Source organism: Monodon monoceros, unplaced genomic scaffold (assembly GCF_005190385.1).
Source record: "Monodon monoceros isolate NGI ecotype Baffin Bay Population unplaced genomic scaffold, NGI_Narwhal_1 Super_Scaffold_18, whole genome shotgun sequence".
Lineage (NCBI taxonomy): Eukaryota > Metazoa > Chordata > Mammalia > Artiodactyla > Monodontidae > Monodon > Monodon monoceros.
The window spans coordinates 159,045,035-159,061,996 of NW_021703774.1; the positions used below are offsets into that span (position 1 = coordinate 159,045,035).

The window sequence follows — 16,962 nt, forward strand, 5'->3', positions numbered from 1 at the left end:
TGCCAGCGCTCTCCGGGCTCTGACACCAGCAGCTCCGCTCTGCCCGCCGCGGTCCCTGGGGAAGGGCGGGGACACAAAAGCCCCGCGCCGCAGCCAATCAGGTGCCTGTTTCCTGGGGAGGCGGGGCGACACCTCCCTCTGGAGCCTACGGCTCAGCCAATCGGCACCGGGAAGCGCCAGGGAACTCTGGGAGCTGTAGTCCGCCCCGGACGAATGCTGCAAACTTTTGCAAGAGGGTTTGGTCAGATTGCTGGCAATACCAGACGAGAGTGACATTCCGGAGAGTCATTAAAGCTGCATGACGAAACGGGACTTCACCGGGCTGGGCCAGAGAGCCGGGTGTGAAATCCCTCTCAAGTATGTTCTTCAGCTTTTCAGTTCCTGGAGGGACTGGTTCGGGTTAGGAGAGGTAGTGCTAATTACAGAGCTGACCGCCAGATCTTTGGAGATCAGAGCACATAGCCCGGTTCCTCTGGCCTTCGGGAAGGCTCCATCTTAAAATGTACCAGACACAGGGAATCCACCTTATTTGTGGAGTCTCTGGAAAAGCCTTCATTCATTGAAAGGTCCATGGCAACCTCTGGTCTAACCTCAGTCCCTATTGCTGCAGTTTCCCCTCTTCTGCTCCCTTGGGGCCTCCCACCCTGTCTTCCATACCCCTCTTCTAAAAACTTTGTAACAAGGTATTCTACTGTTTTTTTTTTCTCACCTCTCTCTGGCCACTCCTTCTCTGACTCCTCTTTCTCCTCCCCACTCCTGGAACGTGGGTGTTCCCCTAGTTACTGTTTTCATCTTTCCTCTCTCCAGGCACACTCTCCCTCCCTGATCTCATCCATTTCCTGGCCTTCAACTCTCCATTTGGAAGTAAGTCGCTTCTACCAGCACCTCAGCACCTCAAAGCTGAATTCGTCTTCTTCTTTTCCCTTCCCACAGCCTCTTCACAGGTTTTCTTCAGAGCTCCACTTTTTGTTTCAGTTTTAAAGTTACTGTTTACTTGGGACAGAGAATACTGACAGGAGCAAAAGTGGACTGGATGACCTCCGACATCGCCTCCTGAGACTTCCTGGGTCTAGGCTTAGGATTCCAAAGACGACCCTCTGACTTGGTCTCCTGCCTCCAGTCTCTTGGGAGAAGTAAATTAATCTCACCCTCTGCTGAGCTCAGGCACTTGGGCTGGGGTTCTATTATAACACTTATCACAGTCTACCTTGGGTTGTATTTTTCTGTGTACATGTCTTATCTGACCCTTTTGATTATAAGCTTCTTGAGGACAGGGTCCACATCTTAACATCTTTGTCTTCTGCCCTATGCCACCTAGCACAATGTCCTGCCAATAACATGTTCTTGTTGACTAAATCTTCCTTTGAATTGAATTCCCCTTGAAATCACCCCCCACCCCAATATGTCAGATTCAGCTTTTATTTTCAAAATCTACTCTGTAATGTCAATGTTTAGATCAGCTTTACTGGTATTTCATCAGCTACAGAATAAAGGTCAAACCTCTAGATTGACATGCAATATCTGCCAAGATCTGCCTCAATTTACCTTTCTAGCCCTATCACGGCCACCTTCATGTTCCTTGTTTGATCCTCAAGCCTTTCTCTGCAAAGCTCTGGCCACTGAACTCCAACCCAGCAATCAATGCCTTTATTGGTAACTGTGGCCTGAATGAAGGCTTCAAAATTCTACTTCCTATAGACAGTATTGCTTCTTCAGCTCAGCTGAAAATAATCTCTCCCACTGTTCAACTCCTCAACACATTGTTTCTACCTTTTTGTACCACTGGCCTTCAAATTTGATGCAGCCTTGTTATGGTGTCTGAATGTCTTACCCCTTCTCTCCAACTAACAATGGAATATGTTATTGACCACTTTTGCAAAGTGAGGAAGCTCGAGTTCAGAAAAGTAAAACTTTGTGTCAGGGTCATACAATGTCTTCTTTTGACTGCATCAGACTGTGTCAGAACTCCTTTAAGGCAGGAACTGTGTCTCTCTATCCCCCACTAGCGTGTAGTAAGTCCTCAGGAAATACTTTTGAATTAATGAATATGAGTTGCTCTCCTTTGTAGAATGACCCTTTATAACCTTCAAGGAAGCAACTAAATCATTCCCAAGGCTTCACTTACAAAGTTAGTGAATTTGTGAAAAGCAAGAGATACTGATATTCTCAATTGGATGAGATTTTGTGACCCAAACTCCTTGGAAAGAAAGCTCAGAAGGGACACAGATACTACCATTTACTGAGCTCCAACAACAGTCCAGGATACATCTGTTATCTCATGTAACTCTCACCACAATCTCATGAAGTAGGCATTATGGCCCATTTGACAGATGAGGTTACTGAAGCTAAAGAGGTGTGTTGATGAAGTTCAGACGGCTTAGTAATATGTTGAGTAAGGATTCAAACCTAGTCAGGGATGACTCCAAAGCAGAAATTCCACTGCACCACTGATGAGAGAAAGACCTGAATGTGTAAGAAGCAGCTGGCACAGGGAACTGATGCATGAAGCAGAATTCCAGTATATTAATTGGGAGTGAGAAACATAATTGTCAAGTGGCCTATAACTGATGGGGCAGTACATCCCTCTTTACAGGACAGCCTCCATGAAAAGCCAAATTATCATCTGAAGGTGGCTAGGGCAGTTGGAATCTGAGCAAAAGGAGCCAGTGAAAAGATGAATCCTTGAACTAACTCCACTCAGAGCAAAACTGCTGGTTAGGGCTCCGGCTTCTTCCCTCTCTCTTTCATTCACTAAACATTTATTGACCATCTAGTGTGTACCAGGCACTGTGCTGGGCTCTGGAAGTCCAGCGGTGAAACTTTCAGACCAGGAGGACATGGCCAGGTGACATTGCGTGGGTTTGTTCCTCCCCTCCCCCATGCCTTGTATTTTTGGCTCGGAAAGATCCACCTCCTGTTGCCATACTCTCCACTCTTGCATCAGCTGTGTTGAGGCCACTGATTGGCCAAAGCTCTTTTTATTCCTCAATCACATTCCAGTCCTGAAGATACATCTAGGTTGGATTTGAAATGTTTCTGAGGTTTCTTTAGCTTCAGACCCTCTCGCAGATTTTAACCCTAATGGGATTCTCATCTGTTCTGTATTTATTCTTCCTAAATTAATTTTCTAATCCCCAATTCTGGGATCACTTTACTATAGTTGAATATTCTTGTACCCTGACCAGATCTGGGGCTTTGATTTATCAGTCCCGATGTAATTTTCTGAGTTCTTATTGTTTTGCCACGTGCTCCCCTCCCATCACAGAATTTAATTTCTGCCTTGGGGGAATTTCAGGAAAGAAACACAACTCCAGCTGGTTTATTTGACAAAACCAAAGCAGACTCAACCTCTGTGGCTCATTCATACATTCATTCATTTAATTACTCATTAAGCAGGCATTTTGCTAGGTGCTGAGGGAGGTCCTTCTGGCTGACAGGTCCTGAGCTGTCAAGCTATACAACCAAAATTGAAACTGTACCCAGGAGTTGTGCATTAGGGGGCACAACAGCCACAGACTCTTGAAAACAGAGCCAACTCTCTCCTAAGAGCACTGCCCAGGAGTCAGGCAACTAGGGTGCTAGGTTTTAGCTATGTGACCCAAAGTGAATTTTTTTTCATCTCTTGGAATCTTTTTCCTCATCCGGAAAACAAAGGAATTGAAATTAGCTCCAGAGCCACTGTGGAAAGAACTGATGTTGGGCAATACATATAATTCAGGTTCATCGATTGTATCCTGAGGACAGAAATCTTCAAAAAGATTTCAAAAATTCACCCCTCTTAATAAATAAAACAAAAAACCCGACGAGCTCCAGTTTGGTTTTGTCGGCTGTGAGCCCTCAGCGCACCCTGCAGGCAGGACTCTGCTATAGCTCAGAACGGGCTGGGGAAAAAGGTGGATTTTGCAGTTCACAGAATCGTCAGGTCCTGAAAAGAGGTCAGGAAACAGCTAGGTAAAGATTGTGTGGTTGCTGAGGGTTCCCCTGCTGCCACCAGGAACCAGACTCCCCAAAGACCCCCAGCCCGAATACACATCCCCTTGTTTTGGCTTACTCTCATCTTACAGGCAGGAATCCTGGGGTCCAGAGAGAAGGCATTTGCCCAAGGTTCCCCAGGCAGTTGGCCACAGAGCAGTATTTAGAACCTTGGGGTCCAGGCCCCCAGTCCAGGGCCACCTGCACCACAACAGACTGCGCCAGGAGTCTCACATTTCCAGAAAGAAGTGTTCTTGCTCTGGTGTTTTGCTCACCCTCTTTCCCCCTCTCCTCCAGGCCTAGAGGCTCCAGATATCCCATCCTCAGACAATCACCCTGAGGCCTGTCACTGGAGCAATGCCCCAGGACCTTGTCATCAACCTGTTCCACCTCTTCCTACCCTCAAAAGCCTTTTGTTACCCGCCACCCCCCCAAAAAAAGTTGTACTTGGAAGCAGGATATCAGAGTTGAGGGTCCAATTCTTATACTTTATAGCTGTGTGAACCTAGGCAAGTCACTTCACCTCTCCGAACTTGCTTCCTGTTATGTAAAATGGGGCAATAACATTTACCTTCACAGGGACTATTGTGAGGATGAGAGTTGATACATACAAATCCCTTAACAAGGCTTGATGCAGGTTAAGTGTTCAGTAAACTGTAATTATCGTTTAAATTGTTACTGTTGTTCTTATTTTAAAGTACCTAGCTCAGTGACTGGTAGGTTGTTGGGTGTTCAAGAAAGGTGGTTATCACCATTAAATTAAAAAATTTGGATCAGGAAGCCTGGCATTTAGTGGGGACTGAATAAACGATGGTTAGTAATGTTGCTTTTTTGACCCAAGGGCGCCCAGTACGTTTGCAGCCTAAAAGCCTCCCCTTAGCAAAAGCAGCGGCACTTACTTCTTTTTGCTCAGCAACAGGCCCCTCTTATGAAAACCACGGCGGCCAATGAGCAGGAAGATGGGCGGGTTTATCTGGCAGCCAATAGCAGCCCGCAGCGGCACTCAGGCTAGGCCCAGGCTGGTTTCCAGGCTGGTTAGGGAAGCTAAACCCCCAGGCTGATTGCTGGGCGGGGGGTGTCTCCAAATTCTCCTCGCTCTGCTTATCAACCGGGCTCTGATTGGTAAGGACTGCGGCGGCCCGCCCCTCCCTCCGCCCGATACCGCCCCTCTGGGAGGGGGCGCGGACTACCCCATTCGCTTTCCATTTCTTTTTTTCCTCTTTCCTTTTCTTCTTTTAATGAACTTTTGGTTTTAGTTCATGCTTTTCCCTTCCAAATTATGTGACACACATTATTGCAGAAGATTGGAAAATACAGAAAAGTATAAAGAAACAAAAGAAATAACCCGAGAGCTTCCCTGGTGGCGCAGTGGTTGAGAGTCCGCTTGCCGATGCAGGGGATACGGGTTCGTGCCCCGGTCGGGGGAAGGTCCCACATGCCGCGGAGCGGCTGGGCCCGTGGGCCATGGCCGCTGAGCCTGCGCGTCCGCAAACAAACAAACAAATAACCTGAAATGATATTCCTCCACCTCTCCTTTTCTTTTTTTTTTTTTTTGTGGAACATAACGCAGCAAAGAAGCAGAAGGAGACAGCTCTACGTGCTCTGTTGTAGGTGCTCTACGTGTTCAATAGGTGCTCTACGTGAAATGAAAAGGTGTGCTGGATTTTATTTTTTTATAAATATGCTTAAAATTTTTTTTTTCTATTTCTTTAATTAATTATTTCTGGGGGCTGTGTTGGGTCTTCGTTGCTGCACGTGGGCTTTCTCTAGTTGCGGCGGGTGAGCGGGGGCTACTCTTCATTGCGATGCGCGGGCTTCTCATTGCGATGGCTTCTCTTGTTGTAGGAGCAGGGGCTCTAGGGGCGCAGGCTTCAGTAGTTGCAGCACGCAGGCTCAGTAGTTGTGGCTTGTGGGCTCTAGAGCGCAGGCTCAGTAGTTGTGGCACACGGGCTTAGTTGCTCTGCAGCATGTGAGATCTTCCCGGACCAGGGAACTAACCCGTGTCCCCTGCACTGGCAGGCGGATTCTTAACCAGTGTGCCAGCAGGGAAGCCCAGGTGTGCTGGATTTAATGTTAGGTTAAAACAAAGAAACAAAAAACCAAGTTGCACAGTGATACATTTAGAATGATGTCATAGATATGTTCGTGATTACACAGAGGCAACAAAAGTCTGGAAGGATGTGCAGTTTGCAACAAACTGTTAGGGTCCAGTTACCTCTGAGATAAAGGGATAATAGAGAAATTATAAGACTTCATACACTACACTTGTTTAATAATTGTTTAAAAGCCAAGATGTATTACGTTTGTAACTTAAAAAAAAAAAGATCCTTTTGAAGAGCGGGGGGGGGGGGGGGTGGGGGAAATCCCTTCGAAATTCTAATCCTACTACCAAGAGAGAATCAATGTTAACATGTTGGCTTTTATTTTTTGCGTATATTTATTTATTATATATAATATATTACTATTATATATTCTTTAACCTATGCTTATATTTACGGTATATAAATTATGTATGGTTGTGTAGCCTGCTTTTTCCACTTACTACATTTCGTGATAATTTTCAAAATATTAAATATTCCTTAATTTTAAAAAAATTCATAATAACGTGATTTTACTGATAGGTCATGTTGTTTTTAGTAATTGTTTAAAATAAATTTATTTATTTACTTACTTATTTTTGGCTGTTGGGTCTTTGTTGCTGCCGCGGGCTTTCTTTAGTTGCGGCGAGCGGGGGCTACTTTTCGTTGCGGTGCACCGGCTTCTCATTGTGGTGGCTTCTCTTGTTGCAGAGCACCGGCTCTAGGCACGCGGGCTTCAGTAGTTGTGGCACGCGGGCTCAGTAGTTGTGGCTCACGGGCTCTAGAGTACAGGCTCAGTAGTTGTGGCGCACAGGCTTTGTTGCTCTGTGGCATGTGGGATCTTCCTGGACCAGGTCTCGAACCCGTGTCCCCTGCATTAGCAGGCGGATTCTCAACCACTGCACCACCAGGGAAGTCCCTCTTTTTTTTTTTTAATTGAGGTAAAATTGGTTTATAACATTATATTTCATGCATACAACGTTATAATTTGACTTCTGCGTATACCATAGCATGCTCACCACCAAAAGTGTAGTTTCCATCTGTCACCATACAGTTGACCCCCTTTACCCATTTGTCCCTTCCCCCACCCTCCTTCCCCTCTGGTAACCACCAGTCTGTTCTCTATGTGTTTGTTTTGTTTGTTCATTTATTTCTGTTTTTTAATATTCCACATAGAAGTGAAATAATATGGTATTTGTCTTTCTCCATCTGACTTATTTCACTTAGCATAATGCCCTCAATGTCCACCCATGTTGTTGCAAGTAACAAGATTTCTCCTTTTTTTTTTCTCCTTTTTTTATGGTATTCCATTGTATATTTATACAACATCTTTATCCATTCATCCATTGACGGGCACTGAGGTTGTTTCCATATCTTGGCTATTGTAAACAATGCTGCAATGAACATAGAGGTGCATATATCTTTTCAAATAAGTGTCCTTAAACATTTCTTTCTTTCTTTCTTTCTTTCTTTCTTTTTTGACCACATTGCTTGCGGGATCTGTTTCCTGACCAGGAGTTGAACCCGGGCCATGGCAGTGAAAGTGCGAAGGCCTAGCCACTGGACTGCCAAGGAATTCCCCTTAAACATAATTTTTAATGGTTGCAGAATGTTCATGTGTCATATAATTTGTTCATTAATACCTATTGCTGGACATTTTTCACTACTTTATATCAAAATGAGATAAAACTCTTACATACAAAATATTGCATTATATTCCTGATTAGTTCCCCAGGTTAAATTTCTAGAAGCAAATCCATGAGTCAAAGGCTATGAACAAATACATTTCTCTTGATGCTAATTCTAAAAACTTTTAGAAGTTTATTTCTGTGAATGTTATTGATGCCTTCCTTAGGCCGGGCTGCCATAACAAAATATCATAGACTGGGTAGCTTAAAAAACCGAAATTAATTTTGTCACAGTTCTGGAGCCTGGAAGTCCAAGATAAGGTGCCAGCATGTTCATGTACTGGGGAGAGCTCTCTTCCTGGCTTGCAAATGGCTGTCTTCTCCCTGTGTCCACAGATGGCAGAGAGTGAGCAAGCAAGCTCTCTGGTGTCTCTTCTTATAAAGGCACTAAACCCATCATGAGGGTCCCACTCTCAGGACCTCATCTAAAAATCACAGAATGGGAGAAAATTTTTGCGAATTATATATCTAGTATCCAGAGTATATAAGGAATTCTGGGGGCTTCCCTGGTGGCGCAGTGGTTAAGAATCCGCCTGCCAATGCAGGGGACACGGGTTCGAGCCTTGGTCCAGGAAGATCCCACATGCCACGGTTCAACTAAGCCTGTGTGCCACAACTACTGAGCCCGCGCTCTAGAGCCCGTGAGCCACAACTACTGAAGCCCGTGTGCCACAACTACTGAAGGCTGCGTGCCTAGAGCCTGTGCTCTGCAACAAGAGAAGCCACTGCAATGAGAAGCCCTCGCACCGCAACGAAGAGTAGCCCCCGCTCGCCGCAACTAGAGACAGCCCATGCACAGCAACGGAAGACCCAACACAGCCAATAAATAAATAAATAAGTAAAATTTATATAAAAAATAAATAAAGAATTCTGGAAACTGAACAACAAGAAGACAATCCAATTCAAAATAGGCAAAGGACTTGAATGGGTGTTTATTCAAAGAAGATATACAAACAGCCTATTGGCCAATATCATTAGTCATCAGGAAAATGCAAATCAAAACCACAATGAGCTACCACTTTTTTTTTTTTGCGGTACGCGGGCCTCTCACTGTTGTGGCCTCTCCCGTTGCGGAGCACAGGCTCCTGACACGCAGGCTCAGCGGCCATGGCTCACAGGCCTAGCTGCTCCGCAGCATGTGGGATCTTCCCGGACCGGGGCACGAACCTGTGTCCCCTGCATCGGCAGGTGGACTCTCAATCACTGCACCACCAGGGAAGCCCAATGAGCTACCACTTTACACACACTAGGATAGCTAGAGTCAAAAAGTCAGATATAACAAGTGGTAGTAGGGATGTGGACAAACTGGAACTCTGTACATTGCTGGTGGAGATGCAAAATACCACTGTGGATAAACAATTTGGCAGTTCCTCACTAAGTTAAACATAGAATTACCCTATGACCCAGCAATTTCACTCCTAGATATGTATCCAAAAGAATTGAAAACAGGTGTCCAAACAAATACTCGTACAGGAATGTTTTTAGCAGCACTATTCACAACAGCCAAAAGGTGGAAACAAGCCAAATGTCTATCAATTGATGAATGGATAGTCAAAAGTGTGGTATATCCATACAATGGGATATTATTCTGCCATTTAAAAAACGGAGTGAAGGGGCTTCCCTATGGCGCAGTGGTTGAGAGTCCGCCTGCCGATGCAGGGGACACGGGTTCGTGCTCCGGTCCGGGAAGATCCCACATGCCGCAGAGTGGCTGGGCCCGTGAGCCATGGCCGCTGAGCCTGCGCGTCCAGAGCCTGTGCTCCACAACGGGAGAGGCCACAACAGTGAGAGGCCCGCGTACTGCAAAAAAATAAAAAAAAAATAAAAGAAATAAAAAATGGAGTGAAGTACTAAAACATGCTACATGGATGAACCTTGAAAACCTTATTCTAAGCGAAAGAAGCTAGACACAAAATGTCACACATTGTATGATTCTATTTGCATGTGACATTCAGAACAGGCAAGTCAAGTCTATGGAAACAGAAATCAGACTAGCGGTTGACGGGGGCTGGGTGGAGGGGTAAATGGAGAGTGACAGCTTAATGGGTATGGAATTTCCTTTTGGGGTGATGAAAGTGTCTCAAACTAAATAGAGGCAATGTTTGCACAACACTGTGAATATACTAAAGGCCACTGAATTTTACACTTTAAATGGATAATGATTCATTTTATGTTATGTGAATTTTACCTCAAGTTAATAAAAAGACTGATGAGCGAGGAGGTACCTGTGGCATCTGCTAATTGAGAGGTTGTGTCGGGTGGCACCAACATGTGAAGTGTTGGCATACATCTCCTTGTACTTCTTTGTTCCTTTGCCTGCTCTGAAGCTTTTTGTTCCTTTCCAGTGTTTCCAATTCCTGCAAGTAGGATACAAGTGGTTTAGGAGTTTTCTGCTCTAATAAAGGACTGCACCTAAAAAGAAGAGGGAAAGGAGCAAAGGAGGGAGAGAGGCTGGAAAGAAGGAAGGAGGAAGGAAGGACTAAGGAATAGGAAACGGTGACTGATTCAGCTTACAAATGGCCAACTCAGCCCTGGGAAGATTCATAGAACTTACCACACTTCCTCCTCCTCCCCCATTGCTCCCTCCAGGCTCCAGATAGAAAGGCTGAAGTATTGTCAGTTCCCCAGCAACCAAGGGTCTCTCTCAATGCCAGGCTTCTTCGGATGCTGTCACTCAGTCTTTTTTTTTTTTTTTTAATTAATTTATTTTTGGCTGCATTGGGTCTCCGTTGCTGCGCGCGGGCTTTCTCTAGTTGCAGCGAACGGGGGCTACTCTTCCTTGCGGTGCGCAGGCTTCTCACTGCAGTGGCTTCTCTTGTTGCAGAGCACAGGCTCTAGGCACGCAGGCTTCAGTGGTTGTGGAATGCAGGCTCAGCAGTTGTGGCTCATGGGCTCCAGAGCTCAGGCTCAGTAGTTGTGGTGCACGGGCTTAGTTGCTGTGCGGCACGTGGGATCTTCCCGGACCAGGGATCGAACCCATGTCCCCTGCATCGGCAGGCGGATTCTTAACCGCTGAGCCACCAGGGAAGTCCCCTAAATATAGTTTTTAATGAATACGTTTCAGAAATCTGAAAATGGAATACATAGGATATGCAGCAATGCATATTCAAGAATAGTGGAACAACCCAGGGTCGTCCCCAATTGTCCAGGCAAGCCCCACCACCCCCAACCTGTCCCACAGTGAGGAGGTAGCTAACAGGAAGCTGAACCGCTACACTGGAACTGCAACTCAAGACTGTGGGAGCAGGAGTCCTGAAGTAAAGTTCTTGCTCAGCACAAACCTGGTTGTGTGACCTTGAGAAAGTTATTCACTATTCCCTGCTTCTGTTACTTTGGTTATAAAATTAAGCTAATGGTATGAACCTATTTACCAGAAATATCATGAGATTTAATGAGCAAACAATTATAAAGTGCGTAGTTGTTGCTCACGGGCTCAGTAGTTGTGGTGCATGGGATTAGTTGCTCCGCGGCATGTGGGCTCTTCCCGGACCAGGAATTGAACCCATGTCCCCTGCATTGGCAGGCAGATTCTTAACCACTGTGCCACCAGGAAGTCCCAGTTTAAAAAAAAAAAAATTATTTAGGTTTCACCGGGTCTTAGTTGTGGCATGCGGGATGTTCGCTGTGGCATGCGGACTCTTAGTTGCGGGATGCATATGGGATGTGTTCCCCGACCAAGGATTGAACCCAGGCCCCTGCACTGGGAGTGCAGAGTCTTACCCACTGGACCACCAGGAAGTCCCATAAAGCTCAGGTAGTCTTAAATTAGGCTGCTCCAAAAATTCATTTAACCTTTTTAAGAATTCAAACTCACGATTCCTCATTTTCACGTTAAAGTCCCAACTTTTTGCTTCAATCATCATTAGACTGATTTTTATTTAAAATATAGGATAAGAGCAGATGGTACACTGCTATTGAGGAATCAACTCAGGAACATCATTCCCAATAAGGAAATTATTGATTGTAAGTCATGAAAACACTGTCATCTTCAAACTTAAGAGGTTGTTTTGTTTTGTTTTTGGCCACATCGCTTGCGGGATCTTAGTTCCCCCATCAGGGATTGAACCTGGGCCCATGGCAGTGAAAGCAGGGAGTACTAACCACTAGACTGCCAGGGAATCGCCAAACTTAAGAGATTTTGTATGCCTTTCTTTGGTCACAAAAATGCGAAATGGAAGATATTACTTGTTCCCCAACCAATTTTTAAACTTTTCAAATTTTGTAGTGTTCTAAAATTTTAAAAAAGGTATATGACTTATTATAATCATTTCTTGCACTTCATCTTTGAGGTCATTTTGTTGCTGGCCACTAGAATCTCAGCACTCATACCTCAAGAGTACCATAAATAAACTTTTCATCAGTAGCATCATGGACAAGTTTTGGAAACAGCCATTGTTTCTGGTCTGCAAGGGCAGGGTCAATGACTTATCCAAGCTGTGATCACTCAGTGGCCCTAAAGGCTTTTGTGTAATAGGGTCTTACAACAAAAGACTCATCACAATTCTGGGGCAAATGATCTACTGAACTGGAGAATTGAAAATGTCTTGCCAATGGCCCATAGGTCACTTGAAGTTTTGTTTTGTTTTTTGTCTGGACGAATTACACAAGTAGTTTGTATAATAATTTAGCTAAACAAGGCCTTAAAGTCTAATTTGAATCAAGAGCATACTCGGCAAAGCAAAACAAAATATAACCTAAGAAATAATTCTGATTCTGTGCTGTTAACAGATTTGATTAGGAGTCAAAACACCTGGATGCCAAGGCAACAAATGATTTCTAATTCCAGCTTTCTCAACCTGTGCAAGGATAATTAGAACAAGGATAACTAGTTCATATGAAGAGCTGTTTACTCCATTTTATAAATGCAAAATGGTGTGATTATTGATGGTGCCTTGAATTACACCTTTTTAAGCAATCACTCCTGTTTTCCAGGCTGCTCTTGACCTTACGCTTTGGATTGAGGTTTGTTCCTTAAGAAGCTTTCTCTGAACACCTCGACTAGTGTCCGACAGGGAGAGGGGCTTTTCCATGCTCCATGTCACATTGGTCCCCCCATGTTGCACAGCACTTATCACACTGTGCTTTGTCTCCAAGTTCCCTACTGCTGGTACCCTGTCTGATTCATTTTAGTGGTTCAGTAGTGTATCCCCCTACCCCTCTTCAGATAGAAGGCATTAGACACAGTTCACTGATGACAATTTATTATAATTTGTTGGAAGCACACAGATATTAATTAAACCAGAACTATGTCTGGTTTAAGAGAAGTGGGCAATAACAGGTAGCCATGCTATAGGGAACTGTGTGCACTTAATCATCATTGTGTTTTAGTTTCTTGATTGACTGCTTGTGCCGCTCAATTTCTTTCTGCAGGTGCTCAATCTCCTTCATGTGATGAGAGATCTCATTTTCATGGTGTTTCTTCAAGGCTGCCAGCTGTTCTTTAGCACGAGCTCTACAAGGACATAGTGGCTCTTGGTTTAATCCCAATCCTTCACCCCAAAGAGACCTCTAAACATAATCTGAAATATCTAAGGCAAAGAACAGGAGTCCCAATCCCATGGGAGTCTGGCTGGTCATCCTCTTCTACCCTCTCAAGCCCCATATTAAGAATACTCCACCTTAAGGTGTATCATTTTTAGGAGATGACCAAAATGATTCCATCTTCCCGGCGCTAGTGCCTGAAATTCCACCGCTAATGATGGATTCCTTTCAGATTCAGTGGAAAACTCCAGAGAGGTATGACTTAAGTCCCTAACTGGGGGACTTATTAGAGGAACAACCCAGAGAACAGAATCCCTTTTGGGAGGAAAAAGAGCAAAAGGTGGGGGTGGGATATACGAAGGGGCATAGTTAAAGGACAAATATATGTGTCCTATCCCAGTTAATCTAGGGCTTTCTTTACCTGAGAACTGCAAGACCCACTGTAAAGGCCAAAATGAAGGGGGGGGGGTGAAAAAAAAGAAGCGGTCTCTTGCAGTACTTGGCAGTCCAAGTTTAGGCCTCAAGAAGGGATGATTCAAATGTTGGTTCGGCCACATATGGGCCTCTGTTTTCCATAACTGTACAATGCAGGAGGCCAATTAGATGATCTCTAAGGGCTGCACCTTGTCTCTCTGGTATGGCAGGTGCTATGGTGGTAATTCTTAAGAGTGAGCAAGAGAGGGTGGAAGAGAAAAGATAGGTCAAGGAGAAGCAGAAGCTAGACTAGTTCCACACTGCTCCTCACTGTGGATAGAAGTCACTGTAAGATAACTCGAGGTTGGTAAACAGGATAGGTAGGCCCAGTCCACACCATACTCCTAAAAGCTGGGCTGGGTGGAGCAGGCCAAGTCTCCGAGGAGTGGGGGACAGGGTTCCAGCTATGAGCAGCTGCTACATGCTCTACGACCCACTCGCTCAGGCCAGTTGGAGAGGTGGGCGGGGGGGTGTCTAGAAATGGCTGAGAGGGTCTGAGGAGTCAGGGAATCCATCCACGCGGGGCTAGCAAAGCTGAGGCCTGGGGTGATGGGTGGGTGAGGGCCGAGGGAGTCAGGCTCAGGGTGTCTGCATGTATTGGAACCGTCGGATCTAGACACTCTGGGAGGAATCTGGGGGGCGTTTGGCATGATGCGGGGTAAACTCCACGGGTGGGGATGGTAAATGATTCAGGAACAGATGAGCGGTGGTTGGCGAGTTCTGAAGACCCGCAGGTGGAAACGGCTTGGGTGTGGAGGCCCTGGGATTCGGCAGCGCACGGGAAGCGCCCTTACAGGTGGCGACAGTCGGGTCCTCAAGTGTTGGGTGTAACGGGTTCAGGGGCCGGGAGTTCTACTGGGGGATGGGGCGCCCCAGGACGCCAGGGAGGGATGGGTGGGGCGACTGACAGTTGAAGGACTGGAAGGCCGTGAGAGATATAGGGCTGGATTCGGGGTCCCGTGGGCCTCACCGGAAGTATCGCTCCTCTTCGGCCTGCTCTCTTTTTCCGAAGGCGCCACCGGCGTCCCGGACCGCGCCCGCACTGGAGCCGAGATTGTCTGCCTGCGGAAAGCGACGGGGGTATTGGTAAAGGTGAGGGCGGCAGAGAGGGGATCTGCGCTCAGGGCTGGGGCAACAGGCACCGCGGGCGGCGTACCGATTCCGAGCCGAAGCCCCGGCCCTGCATGGCCCAGACGCTCCACACGCCGAACCGCGTCCGCGCCGCCAATGCCGTGGCTGCCATTGCTGTCAGTGCGGCACCCCTCCAGTGACCGGAGGTGCAAGGTTCTTCGCAGGAGCTAACGGCGCTGCAGGCCAGGCCGCCAATCGTTTCGCTGGAGAGGCAGGATGAACCTGGGAGTAGCGAATCACGAGAGGGAGAGGCGGGGTTCCTGTAGTTTGCAGCGAATCCTGGCCTAGAGGCGGGCCTATTCTTAGCCAACCCCTAGCAAGGGCTCCAGGGTCAAAGGACTGGAGAAAAATAATGGAGGAGGTAGAAAAGCTAGAACAGAGGGGCAGAAGTCAAGATTTCGGCTCTCGGGTCTATGAGAATTAGGCGTGACGTCCATCCCCACCTCACGATTCCAATCCTAAAGTTGTTTTTATTAAGCACCCAAAGGAAGCTTTCCCTTTCCTGGACTGTTAGCATCAATAAGATGGGTAATATGGGGGTGGGGGTGGGCGGCTATGTCCAGGATGCCCTGACTTAGTCATTTAGGGTTGGGAAAAAAATTTTTTTTAATGTATGTGTATATGGTCAATGTTCTTTTGTTGCACTGACATTTCACTCTCAAGTCTCAGCTTAAACGTCAGCTCAGAGAAAACTTCTCTGACCTCTTTCGTCATTCAATCATAGCCCCCTGTTTTGTTCTTGCACCTTTGAGCTTATGAAGTTATTAGGACCTTGATCAATCAAGTAGGCACTGAATTAATATTTGCAAAATGTACTGATATGTTATCAAATGGGCTTGATAACAGGACTTTTGGCAATGTGGTGCAATGAAGTGGAAAAGAGCATAGGCAGGAGTCTAGGGACGGCTTTGCCTTGACCTTCCTTAAGCCATCTAACAAACGTGAACAAGATAATAGTAGTTTATAGCCTTTGCCTAGGTCATTTTCTCCCTCTGGGCCCACTCTTTTTCTCCTTTAGTTGAGAGGGTTGGGCCAGATCTTATTCATGATTATAAAAATATCTTCTTTGCTTTCCATGAAATTGTTGAACAGTTTTTATTGATCATCTTTTGGTTGGAAAAATACCAGCCCTGGTTTGTATGAGTTAAATGGGAGGAAATAGCTGCAGGGCATATTTTCAAATGTTCATTTTAGAAAAGTTGGAAAAACACGAAAGCAGAAGGCTAGAAATAATAATCACCCATAAGCCCACTATCTAGTAATAATAATTTTTTGTGTTTCTAGATATTTAAGTGCCATTCCCATTTCAGAAACTGTTTCTAGTTCTCAGATACTATTGTTTCTTGATTATGTCCTGGCTGGACATCCAGTGGAGGGTCTTGCTGAGTTTGTGCAAAAGATCCATCTAGGTACTAGGATGGCTGTAATTTAAAAAAATGGAAAATAACAAGCACTGGTGAGGATGTGGAGAAATTGTAAACCTCCTACATCGCTGGTAGGAGTGTAAAATTGTTCAGCCGCTGTGGAAAACAGCTTGGCAGTTGCTCAAAAGGTTAAATATAGAATTACCAAATTCCTTTCTAGGAAATTGTACCCCTCAAATAGAAAACTGGTACTCAACACATGTTCATAGCAGCACCAATTCACAGTACCCAAAAGATGGAAACAACCCAAATGTCCATCAGCTGACAAATGAACAAACAAATTGTGTTATACACATGTGATGGAATACTATTAAGCCATAAAAAATAATGAAGTAATGATGTATGCTATGCCTTGAATGAACCTGGAAAACATTATGTTAAGCGAATGAAGCCAGACACAAAAGGTCACATGTTGTATGACTGCATTTATATGAAATGGCCAGAGTAAGTAAGTCCATAAGGACAATACACAGATTGGTTGTTGCCAGGGGTTGGGAAATATGCGTACGAAATGTTGATTAGGTGCCGGGTATCCTTTTGGGGCCATGCAACTGTTCTGTAACTAGATAGAGGTGATGGTTGCACAACACTGTGAATGTACTAAAGGCCACTGAATTGTTCACTGTAAAATGGTTAATTGTATGTCACGTGTATTTAACCTCAGTCTAAAGAAGAGTTTACTTAGATTGGAGGTGTCTGGCTGGGCTGCGAGCC

At 45.5% G+C, this 16,962-nt stretch overlaps 1 protein-coding gene across 1 annotated transcript; it reads right to left on the bottom strand.

Annotated features, from left to right (window-relative positions):
- Nucleotides 1–12,926: 12,926 nt before the first annotated feature.
- Nucleotides 12,927–15,019, bottom strand: ATP5IF1 (ATP synthase inhibitory factor subunit 1). Its single transcript, XM_029229619.1, has 3 exons — nucleotides 14,850–15,019; nucleotides 14,664–14,755; nucleotides 12,927–13,190 (listed from the first exon to the last, which is right to left on the bottom strand). Exons 1-3 carry the CDS (start codon nucleotides 14,934–14,936, stop codon nucleotides 13,046–13,048), a joined length of 324 nt encoding a protein of 107 aa, XP_029085452.1. The 5' UTR covers nucleotides 14,937–15,019; the 3' UTR covers nucleotides 12,927–13,045.
- Between the last annotated feature and the right edge of the window lie 1,943 nt (nucleotides 15,020–16,962).